This window comes from Macaca thibetana, chromosome 3 (assembly GCF_024542745.1).
Source record: "Macaca thibetana thibetana isolate TM-01 chromosome 3, ASM2454274v1, whole genome shotgun sequence".
Lineage (NCBI taxonomy): Eukaryota > Metazoa > Chordata > Mammalia > Primates > Cercopithecidae > Macaca > Macaca thibetana.
This window is the reverse complement of record NC_065580.1, coordinates 9,859,422-9,878,637: the sequence shown is the minus strand read 5'-3', so window position 1 is coordinate 9,878,637 and position 19,216 is coordinate 9,859,422. Positions and strand designations below refer to the sequence as shown.

General features: G+C 49.0%; 2 protein-coding genes across 2 annotated transcripts in view; both read right to left on the bottom strand.

The window, feature by feature from the left end:
• The window catches only part of PDIA4 (protein disulfide isomerase family A member 4), a 415,254-nt gene that overhangs the window by 87,946 nt on the left and 308,092 nt on the right, over window positions 1-19,216 (bottom strand). The window lies entirely within an intron of this gene.
• Window positions 12,954-19,216, bottom strand: part of ZNF425 (zinc finger protein 425) — a 370,402-nt gene continuing 364,139 nt past the window's right edge. Inside the window, exon 5 of the mRNA XM_050785828.1 lies at window positions 12,954-15,316. Coding sequence (XP_050641785.1) covers window positions 13,362-15,316 — 1,955 coding nt within the window. The 3' untranslated portion in view covers window positions 12,954-13,361. The remainder of the gene's footprint in view (window positions 15,317-19,216) is intronic.

Sequence of the window (19,216 nt, the reverse complement as noted above, 5' to 3'; positions counted from 1 at the left end):
AGAACGGCCTTGGGCAGAGACCCCGTGCGGAAGCCACCCCGGCCTCAGGGCGGCCTGCAGGGACTCAGGGTGGTCCAAGGATGCGGCCGGGCACCCCAGGCCGGGCGGGAGACAGAGACAGAGCGGGAGAAGACGAAGGAGGCCATGACACAGGGCGTGAGAAACACGAGAACGTAAGAGCAGTGGAGGGATGTGAAGACGCAGAAGGGGAAACCAGGGACAGACAGAAAAGAGAGAGCGCGAGGAAGAGGGTGGCGATTGTCCCCAGAAAATAAGCCTCGCATTCTCTCCTAGTCATGTCTTAGGTGTCAGGCTAAAGTAGCAAAGGAGAAGTATGCAGTTGGGAGAGGATGTCCATGAGAAATAAAATAGTCCCTGCATAGGCTGAGGAGCATGTGCCTATCTGTATTTGTCCCGGAATTAATTGTGAAATGTACATGTACATTACTATTTAATGTTTTTTATTTTTCCAAATGTTACACAGTACAATTTTTTTTTTCTTTTTGAGACAGAGTCTCGCTCTGTCACCCAGGCTGGAGTGTCGAGGCGCAATCTTGGCTCACTGCAACCTCCACCTCCCGGATTCAAGCAATTCTCCTCCCTCAGCCTCCGGAGTAGCTGGAATTACAGGTGCACGCCACCACGCCCGGCTAATTTTTGTATTTTTAGTAGAGACGGGGTTTCACCATGTTGAACAGGCTGGTCTCAAACTCCTGACCATGTGATCCACCTGCCTCGGCCTCCCAAAGTTCTGGGATTACAGGCATGAGCCACCGCGCCAGGCCTTTTCTTTCTTTCTTTTTTTTTTTGAGACGGAGTCTTGCTCTGTCACCAGGCTGGAGTGCAGTGGCAGGATGTTGGCTCACTGCAACCTCCTCCTCCCGGGTTCCAGCGATTCTCCTGCCTCAGCCTCGCGAGTAGCTGGGACTACAGGTGCTCGCCACCATGCCCAGCTAATTTTTTGTATTTTAGTAGAGACAGGGTTTCACCGTGTTGGTCAGGCTGGTCTCAAAATCCCAGCCTCCGGTGATCCGCCCGCCTCGGCCTCCCAAAGTGTATACAGTACAGTTTTTTAAATGCATACTGCTATGATTTTTGTTTTGTTTTGTTTTGTTTTTTTGAGACGAAGTCTCGCTCTTGTTGCCCAGGCTGGAGTGCAATGGCGCGATCCTGGCTCACTGCAACCTGCGTCTCCTGGGTTCAAGCAATCCTCCTGCTTCAACCTCCCGAGTAGCTGAGATTACAGGCACTGGCCACCACGCCTGGCTAATTTTTTGTATTTTTAGTAGAGACGGGGTTTAACCGTGGTAGCCAGGATGGTTTTGATATCCTGACCTGGTGATCCGCCCGCCTCGGCCTCCCAAAGTGCTGGGATTACAGGCATGAGCCACCGCGCCCAGCTATGAACTTTTAACTATTAACTCTTTTTTAATAAATTTAAGTTATATAGAAGTATAGCTTCTATACTACTACATAGAACTCCAAATTTTAGCATATGTATAAACATGTAACTCACATCATAATCAGGCTGTTGTAGAACCCCAAAATCAGGCTTGTGTACCTCATGGGCAGATGAGGCCAAACACTGAGACACCGGTGCTTGGAGATGGAGAAAGGTTTAACAGATTTGGCCAAAGAGAGAAGGCAGCAGAGCAAATCTCTAAAATCTGTCTTAACAAAAAGAAGCATGGAGTTTTTATGGGGCTAGAGAGTAAGGGAGGGGGAGTTGCAGGGAACCAAGGGGGAAAGTCTGTGTTTCTTCAGTCTCTGATAACACCTTGAGCAATCAGGCTTCTGGGCATCAGGGGCTGGACTCAACGACCCTGAAGGCATTAATTCCCCCTGCAACAGTTTTTCATGACCCTGAAGTTATCTCCTCCTCATTGACAATGAAACAGTACATCAGCAGTATGTAATTACAGTGTGAGAACAAGGAATACTGGGCAAAAAGCAAGTGGTTAAAACATGCAAACAGGTAAAGGCCTGATCAGAATTTTTGTTTATTCAGTCCTTAAGAACTGCAAGATGCTGAACTCCCAAGGGGCCCAGTTACAAGGCTATTGGAAGTTTCATCACCCTCTAAAATGCCCTTGGAATAGCCTTTTTTTTTTCTTTTTTAAAAAATTGTTGGTCGAGTGCGGTGGCTCACACCTGTAATCCCAGCACTTTGGGAGGCTGAGGCAGGCAGATCACCTGAAGTCAGGAGTTCGAGACCAGCCTGGCCAACATGGTGCAACCCTTGTCTCTACTAAAAATACAAAAATTAGCCGGGCGTGGTGGCACGTAACTGTAATCCCAGCTACTCAGGAGGCTGAGGCAGAAGAATCGCTTGAATCCTGGAGGTGGAGATTGCAGTGAGCCGAGATTGCACCCCTGCACTCCAGCCTGGACAACAGAGCAAGACTCCATCTCCAAAAAAAAAAAAAAAAAAAAAACTAGCCAGGCATAATGGCGGGTGCCTGTAATCCCAACTACTCAGAAGGTTGAGGCAGAAGAATCACTTGAACCTGGGAAGTAGAGGTTGCATTGAGCCAAGATCACGCCATTGCACTCCAGCCTGTGTGACAGAGCAAGACTCTGCCTCAAAAAAAAAAAAAAAAAAAAAAGGTATAGAGACAGGGTCTTGCTATGTTGCCCAGGCTGGTCTAAAAATCCTGGCCTCAAGCGATCCTCTACCTGGACCTCTCAAAGTGCTGCGATTACAGGTGACAGCCACCATGCCCAGCCAGCTTGTAATATCTTTTGATTCACCTCCCTTCCAAGATCTGTAACCCTTAGCAAGGGCTGATTTATTTCTGTCTCCCTCCCTCCCTCCCTCCCTCCCTCCCTCCCTTCCCTTCCTTCCTTCCTTCCCTCCTTCCCTCCTTCCCTCCCTCCCTCCCTTTCAGACGGAGTCTCACTCTGTCGCCCAGGGTGGAGTGCAGTGGCACAATCTCCTCACTGCAAGCTCCGCCTCCCGGGTTCACGCCATTTTCCTGCCTCAGCCTCCTGAGTAGCTGGGACTACAGGTGCCCACCACAATGCCTGGCTAATTTTGTATTTTGTTTTTGTATTTTTAGTAGAGACAGGGTTTCACCGTGTTAGCCAGGATGGTCTCGATCTCCTGACCTCGTGATCCACCGCCTAGGCCTCCCAAAGTGCTGGGATTACAGGCGTGAGCCACCACACCCAGCCCATAGTTTTACCTTTAAAGAATGTCACATAAATGGAATTATACAGTATGTAACCTTTTGAGACTTATAAAAGTTTACAACATACTTCAACTCAGTATACCTTTGAGAGTCATCTACACTGTTATCTGTATCAATGTTATTGAGGAACACCGGCTGTAGTGGCTCTCACCTGTAGGTCCCCTCAAGGGATCTTGAGGTGGGGATGATCCCTTAAGCCCAGGAGTTCAAGGCCAGCCTGGGCAATATAGTGAAACCCCTGTCTCTAAAAAGAAAAATAAATGCAGGCCAGGCACTGTGGCTCACGCCTGTAATCCTAGCACTTTGGGAGGCCAAGGTGGGCACATCACTTGAGGTCAGGAGTTTCAGACCAGCCTGGCCAACATGGCAAAAACTTGTCTCTACTAAAAATACAAAAATTAGCTGGGTGTGGTAACAACTGCCTATAGTCCCAGCTGCTCGTGAGACTGAGGTAGGAGAATTGCTTGAACCCGGGAAGCAGAGATTGTAGTGAGTGGAGATCACACCACTGCACTCTAGATGAAGCAAGACTTTGTTTCAAAAGAAAAGAAAAAAATGCATTAGTACTATGGATGTATTACAGTTTGTATAGCCACCATCCATCAGAGGACATTTGGGTTGTTCCAATTTTTTTTTTTTTTTTTTTTTTTTGAGACAGAGTCTCACTCTGTCACCCAGGCTGGAGTGCAGTGGCACAATCTCGGCTCACTGCAAGCTCCGCCTCCCGGGTTCATGCCATTCTCCTGCCTCAGCCTCCCGAGTAGCTGGGACTACAGGTGCCCGCCACAACGCCCGGCTAATTTTGTTTTTGTATTTTTAGTAGAGATGGGGTTTCACCGTGTTAGCCAGGATGGTCTCGATCTCCTGACCTTGTGGTCTACCTGCCTCAGCCTCCCAAAGTGCTGGGATTATAGGCGTGAGCCACCGCGGCCAGCCTAGGGTCATTCCAAATTTTAGCAATTATGAATGGAGCTGCTGCAAACATTCATGTACATGTTTTTGTGTGAACAGAGGTTTTCATTTGTCTAGGATAAATACCCAAGAGTGGGATTCCTGGTCATTCAGTAAGTACACATTTATAAGAAACAAACCATTTTCTAGAATTGTATGATGCTGTTTTGCATTCCCATCAGCAATGTGTGAGAACTCTAGTTGCTCCATATTCTTCATAGTGGCTGGTATTGTCAGATTTTTTTTTTTTTTTTTTTTTGAGACGGAGTCTCGCTCTGTCACCCAGGCTGGAGTGCAGTGGCCGGATCTCAGCTCACTGCAAGCTCCGCCTCCCGGGTTTACGCCATTCTCCTGCCTCAGCCTCCCGAGTAGCTGGGACTACAGGCGCCCGCCACCTCGCCCGGCTAGTTTTTTGTATTTTTCAGTAGAGACGGGGTTTCACCGTGTTAACCAGGATGGTCTCGATCTCCCGACCTCGTGATCTGCCCGTCTCGGCCTCCCAAAGTGCTGGGATTGCAGGCTTGAGCCATCGCGCCCGGCCTGTCAGATGTTTTAAGGTGTAGAAAGCCTACAGTGGGCTATGCCTCATGTCTCACCTCTGTTTTTTGTTTTTGTTTTTGTTTCGAGATGGAGTTTCACTCTTATTGCCCAGGCTGGAGTACAATGGCTCGATCTCGACTCACCGCAACCTCCGCCTCCTGGGTTCAAGTGATTATCCTGCCTCAGCCTCCCAAGTAGCTGGGATTACAGGCATGCGCCACCACACCTGGCTAATTTTGTATTTTTAGTAGAGACGGGGTTTCACCATGTTTGGCCAGGCTGGTCTTGAACTCCTGACCTCAGATGATCCGCCCACCTCAGCGTCCCAAAGTGCTGGGATTACAGGCGTGAGCCACTGTGCCTGGCTGTGTCTCATCTGTTTAATCCCAGCATTTTAGGAGGCCAAGGCAACAGAAGATAACTTGAGGCCAGGAGTTCAAGACTAGCCTAGGCAACATAGCAAGACCCTGTCTCTATTTAAAAAAGAAAAAAGAGGCCAGGTGTGGTGGCTCACGCCTGTAATCCCAGCACTTTGGGGAGCTGAGGCGGATGGATCATGAGATCAGGAGTTCAATACCAGCCTGGCCGACATGGTAAAACCCGGTCTCTACTAAAAATACAAAAAAAAAAAAAAAATAGCCGGGCGCAGTGGCTCAAGCCTGTAATCCCAGCACTTTGGGAGGCAGAGAGGGGCAGATCACGAGGTCAGGAGATCGAGACCATCCTGGCTAACACAGTGAAACCTCGTCTCTACTAAAAAGTACAAAAAACTAGCCGGGCGAGGTAGCGGGCGCCTGTAGTCCCAGCTACTCAGGAGGCTGAGGCAGGAGAATGGCGTAAACCTGGGAGGTGGAGCTTGCAGTTGGCTGAAATCCGGCCACTGCACTCCAGCCTGGGCGACAGAGCGAGACTCCGTCTTGAAAAAAAACAAAAAAGAAAAAAAAATTAGCCGAGCGCGGTGGCGGGCGCCTGTAATCCCAGCTACTCGGGAGGCTGAGGCAGGAGAATCGCTTGAACTCGGAGAGCGGAGGTTGCAGTGAGCTGAGATCGCGCCACTGCACTCCAGTCTGCACAACAGAGTGAGACTCCGACTCAAAAATAAAAAATTAAAAAAGAAAAAAGAAAGCCGATAACTGCAGAGCACTGATAACTGAACATATCAAATAGGAAGCTTTGAAACACCCCACCCTGCAAAAATCCTAAGTAGGAAATAGTCTTTAGTTTTAGGAAGAAGACATAAAATTTTAACTGTAGGCCTGGCATGGTGGCACATGCCTGTAATCCCAGCACTTTGGGAGGCCGAGGTGGGCAGATCACCTGAGGTCAGGAATTCAAGACCAGCCTGGCCAACATAGTGAAACCTTGTCTCTACTAAAAATATAAAAAGTAGCTGGGCATGGTGTGCACACCTGTAGTCCCAGCTGCTCGGGAGGCTGAGGCAGGAGAATGGCTTGAACCTGGGAGGCAGAGATTGCAATGAGCCAAGATTGCACCACTGCACTCCAGCTTGGGTGACACGACACTGACAGCTTGGGTGACACTGCACTCCTACTTGGGTGACAGCTGCACAAGATTGAGCCACTGCACTCTAGCTTGGGTGACAGCCATCTCAATTAAAAAAAAAAAAAAAAGAAAGAAAAATTTTTTTGAGTGGTTTTTCTCAAATTCACTATTTGGAAAAAAAATGGGAGGGGAAGAGTAATGATATAAAATTAGCATCTCAGAATCACCTATGATAGCTCTGAAATGTACATGCATTCTTTTCCCATATAGAGGGACCGAGAGACATTATTTCAAGAATGATTTCTCCCTCCTGATGTGCCCCAGTCTCCAAACCCTGCTTAATCTTCTTTACATTTTTTTCATATCCATCCTTTCTATCCTCAGTACCCAAAAACCCAATTCATCGTTCCTTCTGACCATTCAGGAAGAATTTCTATAATGTCTTGTTTTTCTTCCTTTTAGAAATGGGCTCTTGCTGTGTCCTCCAGGTTGGCCTCAAACTCCTGAGCTCAAGCAACCCTCCCACCTCAGCCTCTCAAGTAACTGGGTGTGCCACCACGCCTAGCCCTAGAAGGTCTTCTAAGTCAGATGTGTGTTAGGTGGAGAAAATGCAAAAACAAGAGCATACAGATGCCCTCCAGGGGTTCAGGCTATGAGGGGAAGCAGACAGAGTTTCAGTGAGGAGTGCTTTAGAGGAAGGAATTTAGAGGTGCTGGGAGAAAAGACCAGCATATAACTAAACTGTTCCTGGTCTCTGGACTGAATCATGGAATGTGAGGGAGGTGAGGTGAGGGAGGGAAGGCATTCCGGGCAGAGGGAGAGTCATGAGAGAATATAATGCACTTGAGAAGGACACATGCTGTGCGATGAGGCTGAGGCTCACATTGTGAAGGTCAAACTGCAGCGGCAGGTCACAGTCAGCTCACCGATTCTTCTAGGTCTTATTAAAGAATGAATTTACAATAAAATGGGAAACTTCTTTTTCCTTTTTTTTTTTTTTCCTGAGACAGAGTCTTGCTCTGTTGCCCAGGCTGGAGTGCAATGGCGTGATCTCGGCTGACTGCAACCTCCGCCACCCAGGTTGAAGCAATTCTCCCACGGCGGCCTCCCGAGCATGGTAAATAAAAAATTACTATGCCGGCCGGGCGCGGTGGCTCAAGCCTGTAATCCCAGCACTTTGGGAGGCCGAGACGGGCGGATCACGAGGTCAGGAGATCGAGACCATCCTGGCTAACACGGTGAAACCCCGTCTCTACTAAAAAATACAAAAAACTAGCCGGGCGCGGTAGCGCCTGTAGTCCCAACTACTCGGGAGGCTGAGGCAGGAGAATGGCGTGAACCCGGGAGGCGGAGCTTGCAGTGAGCTGAGATCCAGCCACTGCACTCCAGCCTGGGCGGCAGAGCGAGACTCCGTCTCAAAAAAAAAAAAAAAAAAAAAATTACTATGCCTGGCAAATTTTTGTGTTTTTAGTAAAGACGGGGTTTCACCACGTTGGCCAGACTGCTCTCAAACTCCTAACCTCGAGTGATCCGCCCGTCTCACCCTCCCAAAGTGCTGGGATTACAGGCATGCGCCACCACACCCAGCCAAAATGGGAAATTTCTAAGTATTTCTTGAAGGGAGCAACATTAGAATTGCATTTTAGAAGAACCCATCTGGCAGATGGATGATGAATGCACTGCAGGAGAAAAGCCAGAAGCAAGGAAACCTGTCAAGGAAAACATTATTAAATAAATAAATAAATAAAGTGGGCCGGGTGCGGTGGCTTACGCCTGTAATCCCAGCACTTTAGGAGACTGAGGTGGGTGGATCACAAGGTCAGGAGATCGAGACCATCCTGGCTAACATGGTGAAACCCCGTCTCTACTAAAAAATCACAAAAAAAATAGCCTGGTGTGGTGGCGAGTGCCTGTAGTCCCAGCTACCCGGGAGGCTGAGGCAGGAGAATGGCATGAGCCTGGAAGGCAGAGCTTGCAGTGAGCCAAGATCACACCACTGCACTCCAGATTGGGTGACAGAGCAAGACTCTGTCTCAATAAATAAATAAATAAATAAATAAAGTGAACTTAAAGTAGTAACAATAGAGATAGTGAGAAATGATCTTGTTTGGGAAGAATCAGGAGCTAGATGCTAGATTGGGTTTAAGAAAATCTAGGTGCGGCCGGGCGCGGTGGCTCAAGCCTGTAATCCCAGCACTTTGGGAGGCCGAGGCGGGTGGATCACGAGGTCAGGAGATCGAGACTATCCTGGCTAACATGGTGAAACCCCGTCTCTACTAAAAATACAAAAAACTAGCCGGGCGTGGTGGCGGGCGCCTGTAGTCTCAGCTACTTGGGAGGCTGAGGCGGGAGAATGGCGTGAACACGGGAGGCGGAGCTTGCAGTGAGCCGAGATCACGCCACTGCACTCCAGCCTGGGAGACACAGCGAGACTCCGTCTCAAAAAAAAAAAAAAAAAAAAAAAAAAGAAAATCTAGGTGCATCATCAGATTTATAACTTTGGAGATGAGGTAGATCTAGTATACAGAGGTAGAAAATACAGGACAGTGTAATAAAGAGGGGTAGAGGCTGGGCACAGTGGCTCATGCCTGTAATTCCAGCACTTTGGGAAGCTGACGCTGGCGGATCATTTGAGGTCAGGAGTTCGAGACCAGCCTGACATGGGGAAACCCTGCCTCTACTAAAAATACAAAAAAAAAAAAAAAAAAATTAGCTGTGCCTGGTGACGGGTGCCTGTAGTCTCAGCTACTCGGGAGACTGAGGCAGGAGAATTGCCCGGGAGACAGAGGTTGCAGTGAGTCAATATCGCGCCACTGTACTCCAGCCTGGCTGACAGAGCAACACTCTGTCTCAAAACAACAACAATAACAACAAAGAGAGAGAGAGTGAGGGTTGATACAGGTGACAAGTCTTACTTGGGGCATTTTGTGTTTGAGATGTTCATGGCACAAATTGAAAATACAGATTTATAGATTTGAAAGTCATTAGCACATATGTGGTAACAGAAGAGATGGCTGTACCAGATGCAGCTCGGAACAGCCAAATAGTCACGCACACAGACAGACACAGCTTGCTGCTCTGCTGCTGGTTTTGGAGGTGGGAGCGCTTCTCCCTCATTTTTGGAGTTCCTTTCCACTGATGGGGAGCTCCGTGGAGCACAGCACTTGCAGCCTCTGCCTCCCCATCCACTTTGCTCAGGTCCATGCGCATGCTGGGCTCTCACGTGTTAGTTTTATGACTAGTAAAGGTGTCATGTTGATCTTACAGTCACACTGGGGGTTAGGGATTCAACCTGTGAATTTGGAAAGGGGAGGGGACATGATTCCGTTCATAATACGGAGTTACGTCTTACTGAACGCCTACTCTTTTTTTTTGAGACAGGGTCTTGCTGTGTCAGGCTGGAGTGCAGTGGCATGATCTTGGCTCACTGTGACCTCTGTCTCCTGGGCTCAAGTGATTCTCCCACTTTAGCATCTCGAGTAGCTGGGACTACAGGTGCATGCAACGACGCCTGGATAATTTTTGTACTTTTAATAGAGACAGGGCTTTGCCATGTTGGTCAGGCTGGTCTTGACCTCCTGCCCTCAAGTGAACCGCCCATCTCGGCCTCCCAAAGTGCTGGGATTATAGGCATGAACCACCGTGCCCAGCCCTGTACGCCTACTCTTGACTAGACACTATGTATTTCACATTCATAATCTCCTGTTCATCCTCATATTATAGTGAGCCCATTGTTAACTTGGCCTTTATTTCCAGAATCTGAGTACTGGTCACGAAACAATTTATACTCCCTTACTTAGGTGACCAGATTTGGGGACAAAGACAGCTTAGATAGAAACTTCTGCTTGACTCCTGATAAGCATGAGCATATGGAAAGCTCCAGGTGACACTTACCAGAGTTCCTTTCTCCTTTCTTGTTTTTTTGTTTGTTTTGTTTTTGTTTTTGTTTGAGACGCAGTTTCACTCTTGCTGCTCTGGCTGGAGTGCAATGGCGCGATCTCGGCTCACTGCAGCCTCCGCCTCCTGGGTTCAAGCGTTCAAGCAATGCCTTAGCCTCCCAAGTAGCTGGGATTACAGGCATCTGCCACCACACCCAGCTGATTTTTTGTATTTTTAATAGAGACAGGGTTTTGCCATGTTGGCCAGGCTGGTCTCAAACTCCTGACCTCAGGTGATCCACCTGCCTCGGCCTCCCAAAGTGCTGGGATTACAGGCAGGAGCCACCACGCCCCACCCTTTCTCCTTTCTTTTTTTTTTTTTTTTTTTTTTTTTTTTTTTTTTGAGACAGAGTCTCGCTGTGTCACCAGGCTGGAGTACAGTGGTGCGATCTCAGCTCACGGCAACCTCTGCCTCCCGAGTTCAAGCAATTCTCCTGCCTCAGCCTCCCGACTAACTGGGACTACAGGTGCGTGCCACCACGCCCAGCTAATTTTTAGTAGAGACGGGGTTACACCATATTGGCCAGGATGGGCTCCATCTCTTGACCTCGTGATCTGCCTGCCTTGGCCTCCCAAAGTGTTGGGATTGCAGGCATGAGCCACGGTACCTGGCCCCTCCTTTCTTAAAGCTACCCTTCCTCGTTCTCAGCTCCACCCCATTCTCTACCTGCACTTGCTCACTTTTTGCTCCTAATTCCTGCCTCGGTTTGACCTCAGAAGCACTCCTTATTGCTGCTTCTGTGCCAGTCCCCCATGTATGGACTGGGAGTGATTCTGTAGGCCACTCCATGTACTGCAATCCATCACCTAGCTCATACTAGAGAATGCCTGTGTTACCAGTATAGCTGAAAAACAGCATTTTTTTTTTTTTGTAGATGTGGCTGATTTTCATAAAGGTACCCTCCCCTCACCATTATATTAAATGGAGAAAGTAAAACTTACAGAGCTCTAGTGTCTTGCCCAAGGCCAGAGCCAGGGTCTGTTATATTTTGTGGGTTTTAGTCTAAGCCCAGTGCTTTCTGAACTATGTAACAGAACTACCCCTTCTCTTCTGTCTTCTACTCAGCCCCATGCTTTTGCTTCAGCCACTCAAGGTAATATCTCTCAATGACATTTATAATCCTTTTCTTCTTCGACCTCTTTCTGTAGCATGTGGTACCGTTAGGTACTCATTATCTTTTTTTTTTTTTTTTTTTCATTTGTTGAGAGACGGGATCTCACTCTGTCACCCAGGCTGGAGTGCAGTGGTGTGAACATGGCTCACTGCAGCCTTAACCAGCCTGGGCTCAAGCGATCCTCCCACCTCAGCCCCCAAGCAGCTGGGACTGCAGGCACACACCACCATGCCCTGCTAATTCTTCTATTTTTTGTAGAGATGGGCTTTCGCCATGTTGGCCAGGCTGGTCTCGAATTCCTGACCTGACCTCAGGTGATCCACTCACCTTGGCCTCCCAAAGTGCTCAGATTACAGGTGTAATGTCTTTATTTTCACATTGTTTTATTTTTAGTTCTGAATCTACCTGTTAAACTGTTGGCATTTCATTTATCTGATCACTGGCACTTTTTGTTTTTTGAGGTGTACCACATAAATAGCAGCCTATTCCCTACCCACAGAACTGTCCCAACTACAGGTGGCACCTTTTTCCTCTTCGTATACATGCTGTGATTCTTGTAATGACTTTGATCCCAGCAGATTCTGACTTCGGTAACTGGGGACCACGTTTTGTACAACACACAAGATTTATGAAGGCACTCAAACTTTAAGGAAGACTGTAAGTTCTCTTAAGAGTAATGTCAAAGGCTGGGCGCAGTGGCTCATACCTGTAATCCCAGCACTTTGGGAGGCCGAGGTGGGCGGATCATGATATCAGGAGATGGAGACCATCCTGGCTAACGTGGTGAAACCCCGCCTCTATTAAAAATACAAAACATTAGCCAGACGTGGTGGCAGACGCCTGTAGTCCCTGACACTCGGGAGGCTGAGGCAAGAGAATCGCTTGAACCCAGAAGGCAGAGTTTGCAGTGAGCCAGATGGCACCCCTGCACTCCAGCCTTGGTGACAGAGCAAGATTCCATCTCAAGGAAAAAAAACAAGAGTAATGTCAAAGATTGACAGTCTGGGAGACAGATGAGGGTTTGCCAGAATAGCCTGGAAAATTATCTTATAATGTTAGATTGGGCCACAGGGCAAAAAAAATAGAGTGATACCACGGACTGACAGTATTTTTTCCTTTGGTATTTTCCTCAGAGACCCTGTTAAGTACAGTTCTTTGAGAACTGACGTAACACTGTCAAAAATGTAGGGGGGTTAGATAAATAACACTGCCTGTTACTCACAATGGTGGATTTTTAGGTGATTTAAGTAAAATTCAGAAGGAAAGAACACATGGGTAATCGTTTTAACAAACGAGATAGTGGAAGACATTTATTTTTAGCATTATGGAAACATTCCAAGAAGCAGATGCCCTCTCACCATCTGAGAGAAAATGAAAATCCACTATGAGAGAAAACTGAAGGCTTTAATACAGATTTAAGTAAAATGGCGTGGTAATGGAAAAGCTGACTGAGGAGTATGTTCCTGCCTGTAACATTTCTTCACTCAGGCTGTGGTTTCTGAATTTAATGAAGGGATTAGTGGATGACACTGAAGAGATCTGTTGGACTAGCAGATCAGTATAAATGTTTCCTCCATGACTGGCAGGTCTTTCCGATGAGGATTATTGAGGGAGATGTCTCTTTGACTGTCTTTGACCGGATTATTTGCAACTTTTGTCAAGGAGCTATCGGGTTCTGCAGACCACACATCCAGCCAGTGTGTCTATAGCCAGTATTTTGTGATTTTTTTTTTTTTTTTTTGGTGAGACAAGGTCTTGCTGTGTCACCCAGGCTACAGTGCAGTGGTGTGAGCATGGCTCACTGCAGCCTCTACCTCCTGGGCTCAAGCGATCCTCCTGCCTCAGCCTCCCAAAGTAGCTGGGACCACAAGCATGCACCATAACACCTGGCTGACTTTCGTATTTTTTGTAGAGAGGGAATCTTGCAATGTTGCCCAGGCTGGTCTCAAACTCCTGGGCTCAAGCGATCCTCCCCCCTGGGCCTCCCAAAGTGCTGGGATTACAGGCGGGAGCCACTGTGCCCCATCTTACCCTGTGAATCCTTCAACCTGCCTCAACTCAAGCCAACAGAGCTGCTGGCACCACCTGAAAGCTGTGGTTGCCTGACTACCGCATGGCCTGACCTAGAGGCTGGAGGGCTTCTCCTTGGCATGCACCGCAATGTGGGTCTTGAGCGCCCCCACGTACGTGAAGCTCCTTCCACACTCATCACAAGAAAAAGGCCTCTCCCCACTGTGAAGGCACAGATGGGCCTTCAGGCTTCTCTTCTGGAGGAAGCCTTTGCCACACTCAGGACACTGGAAGGGCCTCTCTCCACTGTGTGTATACAAGTGGACCTTCAAGCTGCCCCTGATGCAGTAGCTCTTGTCACACTCCGGACACTGGAAGGGCTTCTCCCCGCTGTGGACTCGAATGTGTTCTGTGAGCCGGTACTGTTGAGTGAAACTTTTGCCACACATCACACAAGAGAACGGCTTTTGACCACTGTGCTGCAGCAGGTGGCTTTTCAGATTTCCCTTGAGGCGGAAAGTCTTCTGGCATTCAGGACACTGGTAGGGCTTCTCGCCGCTGTGCAGCCTCAGGTGCTCGGTGAGCTGAGACTGATGCGTGTAGGTCTTGCCGCACTCACTGCACGCGAAGGGCTTCTCGTCCCTGTGCATCCGCTGGTGGAACTTCATGGAGGCCTTCCAGGAGAAGCTCTTGTCGCACTCGGGACACTGGAAGGGCTCCTCGCCGCTATGAAGCCTCGTGTGCTCTGTGAGATGCGCGCGCCGGCGGAAACTGCGGCCGCACTCGGCGCAGGAGAACGGCTTTTCCGTGTTGTGGACCTTCAGGTGCTGCGTGAGCCGCGACTGCTGAGAAAAGGTCTTTTTGCACTCACCACAGGGAAACTCCTTCTGCCTGTCGTGGACTCTGGTGTGGCAGGCGAGCTTGGAGGGCCGCGTGAAGCGCTTGCCGCACTCGGCGCAGGGGAAGGGCTTCTGCTCGCTGTGCAGGCGCTGGTGGGCGCGCATGGCGTTCCTCCAGAAGAAGCCCCTGCTGCACTCCGGGCACTGGAAAGGCCTCTTCCCGCTGTGCTGCAGCCCGTGGGCTTTCAGGCTTCTCTTGAGGCGGAAACTTTTGTTACACTCGGGACACGAAAAGGGCTTCTCTCCCGTGTGAACTCTGATGTGCTCGTCCAGCTTAATCTTGTAGATGAATTTCCTGCCGCATTCATCACAAGAAAACGGCTTTTCCTCGCTGTGCGTCCTCTGGTGGGTCTTCAGGGCAGCCTTCCGGGAGAAGCTCCGGCCACACTCGGGACAGTGGAAGGGCCTCTTCCCGCTGTGCTGGGACAGATGGACCTTCATGCCCCTCTTCAGGCGGAAGCACCGGTCACACTGCGGACACTGGAAGGGCTTCTCTCCGCTGTGCAGCCGCAGGTGCTCCGTGAGCTCGCACTGCTGCACGAAGGCCCGGCCGCACTCCCCGCAGCAGAACGGCCGCTCCCCGCGGTGCAGACACAGGTGCTTCTTCAGGTTGGCCCTGTACCGGAAGGTCTTGTCGCACTCAGGGCACGGGTAGGGCCGCTGGCCGGTGTGGACAACCTGATGAGTGACGAGGCTGCCCTTCAGGAAGTAGCTCTTCTCACACTCACTGCACTGGAACCGCTTCTTCTGACACAGGAGCCTCTGAGTCCGCCTGAGTTCGGACTTCCCTCTGGACGTGTTTCTGTACTTAGGATATCTGCGGAGCTGGCTCTTGGAGTGGCTCCGTTTGTGCTTTAGCAAATCCCTCCTTACTTGGAAGACTTTCCTACAGACATAGCAGGAGTAGCATCTTGGCCCTGTGGGAATTTCTAAGCGCCCTGGGGTCTCCCGAGGCTTGTGCCGCAGGTCTTTCTTGTCTGGATCAGATGCTGTGATGCTGACTTTTTTATTTGGAATCTCTGTTTCTTGGAGACTTGGAGACTGGAAGGTGTCTCTTCGAGCTGATAAAATCTTTCTCTCCTTCCCTGGTAAGGCAGCACCCAAGTCCTGTTTTTGAGGACCATTTAAACGGCAATCCTCTTCTTTTGTCCTGAGAGTTCCTTGGTGATCTGGAGCGGAAAGAAGTATCACTCTCATCAGTGATATGTCTACCCTATAATTGGGTTTTAGGGCTGCCTTTTAAACTTTTTTTTATTATTTTATTTTATTATTATTTGTGATAGAGTGTCGCTCTGTTGCCCAGGCTGGAGTGCAGTGGCGCGATCTTGGCTCACTGCAACCTCCACCTCCCGGGTTCAAGCAGTTCTCCTGCCTCAGCCTTCCGAACTCGGAATTATAAGCGTGTGCCACCATGCACGGCTAATTTTTTTTTTTTTTTTTTTGAGACGGAGTCTTGCTCTGTCGCCCGGGCTGCAGTGCAGTGACGCGATCTCAGCTCGCTGCAAGCTCCGCCTCCCGGGTTCACGCCATTCTCCTGCCTCAGCCTCCCAAGTGGCTGGAACTACAGGCGCCCGCCACAGCGCCTGGCTAATTTTTTGTATTTTTAGTAGAGATGGGGTTTCACCGTGTTAGCCAGGCTGGTCTCGATCTCTTGACCTCGTGATCCACTCGCCTCAGCCTCCCAAAGTGCTGGGATTACAGGCATGAGCCACGGCACCGGCCTAGTCTTCTCTGTTTTCTAAATGTGATGGATTTGTTCCTACCTTTGAGCTTCAGTTTATGTATGACCCCTACTGATTCTTCTTTTCTAACCAAATCTGCCCATTTTTTGCTATTTATATCCTAATTCCTTTTAGAGTCCTCCTGGGATATTGCTGTCTTTCCCCTGCTCCTCTCCTCTAAATCCCTATAGCACTGAAGTAGGGATTACTTACTATTTTATTAACTCATATGCAACTTTTTTTTTTTTTTTTTGAGACGGAGTCTCACTCTATCGCCCAGGCTGGAGTGCAGTGGCGCGATCTTGGCTCACTGCAAGCTCCGCCTCCCAGGTTCACACCATTCTCCTGCCTCAGCCTCCCGAGTAGCTGGGACTACAGGCGCCTGTCACCACGCCCGGCTAATTTTTTTTGTATTTTAGTAGAGACGGGGTCTCACCGTGTTAGCCAGGATGGTCTTGATCTCCTGACCTCGTGATCTGCCCATCTTGGCCTCCCAAAGTGCTGGGATTACAGGCCTGAACCACTGCGTCCGGCCGCAATCTCATTTTATAGTTGACTAATTCAACTATGTATAGTTCAATATAATTGGCTAACTTAATTGCCATGTCAGTAAGACGATCAACATCTAGAGTATAACAATTGTTTTATTCATATGTATACATACACATACATTATATAAAGATTTTGCCCTCGCCTAAAGTAATATTAATGTACTCCTATGACTGTGGTAGGCACTCAATATTGGTTAGATGAATGAATGGACGGTGGCAGTGAAATGAAACTCTTGAGAATTCTTTATTTACTTTTTTTTTTTTGAGACGGAGTCTCACTCTGTCACCCAGGCTGGAGTGCAATGGCACCATCGTGGCTCACTGCAACCTCCGCCTCCAGGGCTCAACCAATTCTCCTGCCTCAGCCTCCTGAGTAGCTGGAATAACGTGCCTGCCACCACGCATAACTAATTTTTGTATTTTCAGTAGAAATGGGTTTCACAATGTTGTCCAGGCTGGTCTCAAACTCCTGACCTCATGTGATCTGCCCTCAGCCTCCCAAAGTTCTGGGATTATAAGTGTGAGTCACCGTGCCTGAACAGAGAATTCTTTTATCCTGTTGTTGGGGCTTGGACACACTTCCTGGGCTCAAAGTCTCCTTCTTCAGAGGACTCCTTGACTCCCAAGAACTTAGAAAAGCATTCACGCAGCTGGGCACAGTGGCTCATGTCTGTAATCCCAGCACTTTGGGAGGCCGAGGTGGATGGATCACCTGAGGTCAGAAATTCAAGACCAGCCTGGCCAACATGGTGAAACCCTGCCTCTACTAAAAATGTAAAAACCAGCCAGGCGTGGTTGTGGGCGCCTGTAATCCCAGCTACTCACGAGGCTGAGGCAGGAAAATTGCTTGAACCCAGGAGATGGAGGTTGCAGTGAGCCCACACGGTGCCACTGCACTCCAGCCTGGGTGACAGCGTGAGGCTCCGTCTCAAAAAAAAAAAAAAAAAAAAAAAAAAAAGGAAAGCATTCACGCACTATAAAAAGTGAAATACTGGCTGGATGCAGTGGCTCACGCCTGTAATCCCAGCACTTTGGGAGGCTGAGGCGGGTGGATCACGAGATCAGGAGATCAAGACCATCCTGGCTAACACGGTGAAATCCCGTCTCTACCAAAAATACAAAAAAATTAGCCGGGCGTGGTGGCACATGCCTGTAGTCCCAGCTACTTGGGAGGCTGAGGCAGGAGAATTGCTTGAACCCAGGTGGCAGAAGTTGCAGTGAGCCGAGATTGTGCCACTGCACTCCAGCCTGGGCGACAGAGCGAGACTCCATCAAAAAAAAAAAAAGGCCGGGCGCGGTGGCTCAAGCCTGTAATCCCAGCACTTTGGGAGGCCAAGACGGGCGGATCACGAGGTCAGCAGTTCGAGACCATCCTGGCTAACACGGTGAAACCCTGTCTCTACTAAAAAATACAAAAAACTAGCCGGGCGAGGTGGCGGGCGCCTGTAGTCCCGGCTACTCGGGAGGCTGAGGCAGGAGAATGGCGTAAAAACCCGGGAGGCAGAGCTTGCAGTGAGCTGAGATCCGGCCACTGCACTCCAGCCTGGGTGACACAGCGAGACTCCGTCTCAAAAAAAAAAAAAAAAGTGAAATATTCCCTTATGTTACAAGGAATTCAAAAGGAGTTGTTTTTTTTGTTTGTTTTTGTTTTTGTTTTTTGAGATGGAGTCTCACTCTGCCGCCCAGGCTGGAGGTGCAGTGGTGCAATCTTGGCTCACTGCAAACTCTGCCTCCCGGGTTAATGCCATTCTCCTGCCTCAGCCTCCCGAGTAGCTGGGACTACAGGAGCCTGCCACCAAGCCTGGCTAATTTTTTGTATTTTTTTAGTAGAGACAGGGTTTCACCATGTTAGCCAGGATGGTCTCGATCTCCTGACCTCGTGATCCGCCCGCCTCGGCCTCCCAAAGTGCTGGGATTACAGGCGTGAGCCACTGCACCCGGCCTCAAAAGGAGTTTTAACCCAAGTTTTAAAGTTCTGTACAATAAAAAAATATTTTGTAGAAAATTAGAGGGTTTTTCATTTCTGTATATTCAAATGGACATGGCAGTGTGACAAGGAGGTGGTTTTTCCTCTCAGGGTTTTGACAAATGGATCCCTTGCTCTTTTCTTTTTTTTTTTCGAGACAGAGTCTCACTCTGTCACCCAGGCTGGAGTGCAGTGGTGCAATCTGGGCTCACTGCAAACTCCGCCTCCTGCATTCCAGCAATTCTCCTGCCTCAGCCTCCCAAGTAGCTGGGATTACAGGCATGCGCCACCACCCCCAGCTAATTTTTGTATTTTTAGTAGAGAGGGGGTTTCACCATGTTGGCCGGACTGATCTCGAACCCCTGACCTCAGGTGATCCACCTGCTTTGACCTCCCAAGGTGCCAGGATTACAAGCATGAGCCATCACACCCGGCCATCCCTTACTTTTACAGGAATTCTCATCTTCTTCCCAGGATTTGTTTTTTTTTTAAATAACATATATCACCATACCAGGCATGGTGGCTCACGTCTATAATCCCAGCACTTTGGAAGAGCAAATGGGTGGATCACTTGAGGTCGGGAGTTCGAGATCAGCCTGGCCAATATAGTGAAACACCATCTCTACTAAAAGTATCAAAAAATTAGCTGGGTATCGGGCGCGGTGGCTCACGTCTGTAATCCCAGCACTTTGGGAGGCCGAATTGGATGGATCACAAGGTCAGGAGTTCGAGACCAGCCTGGCCAATATGGTGAAACTCCTTCTCTACTTAAAACACAAAAAAATTAGCCAGGTGTGGTGGCAGACACCTGTAGTCCCAGCTAGTCTGGAA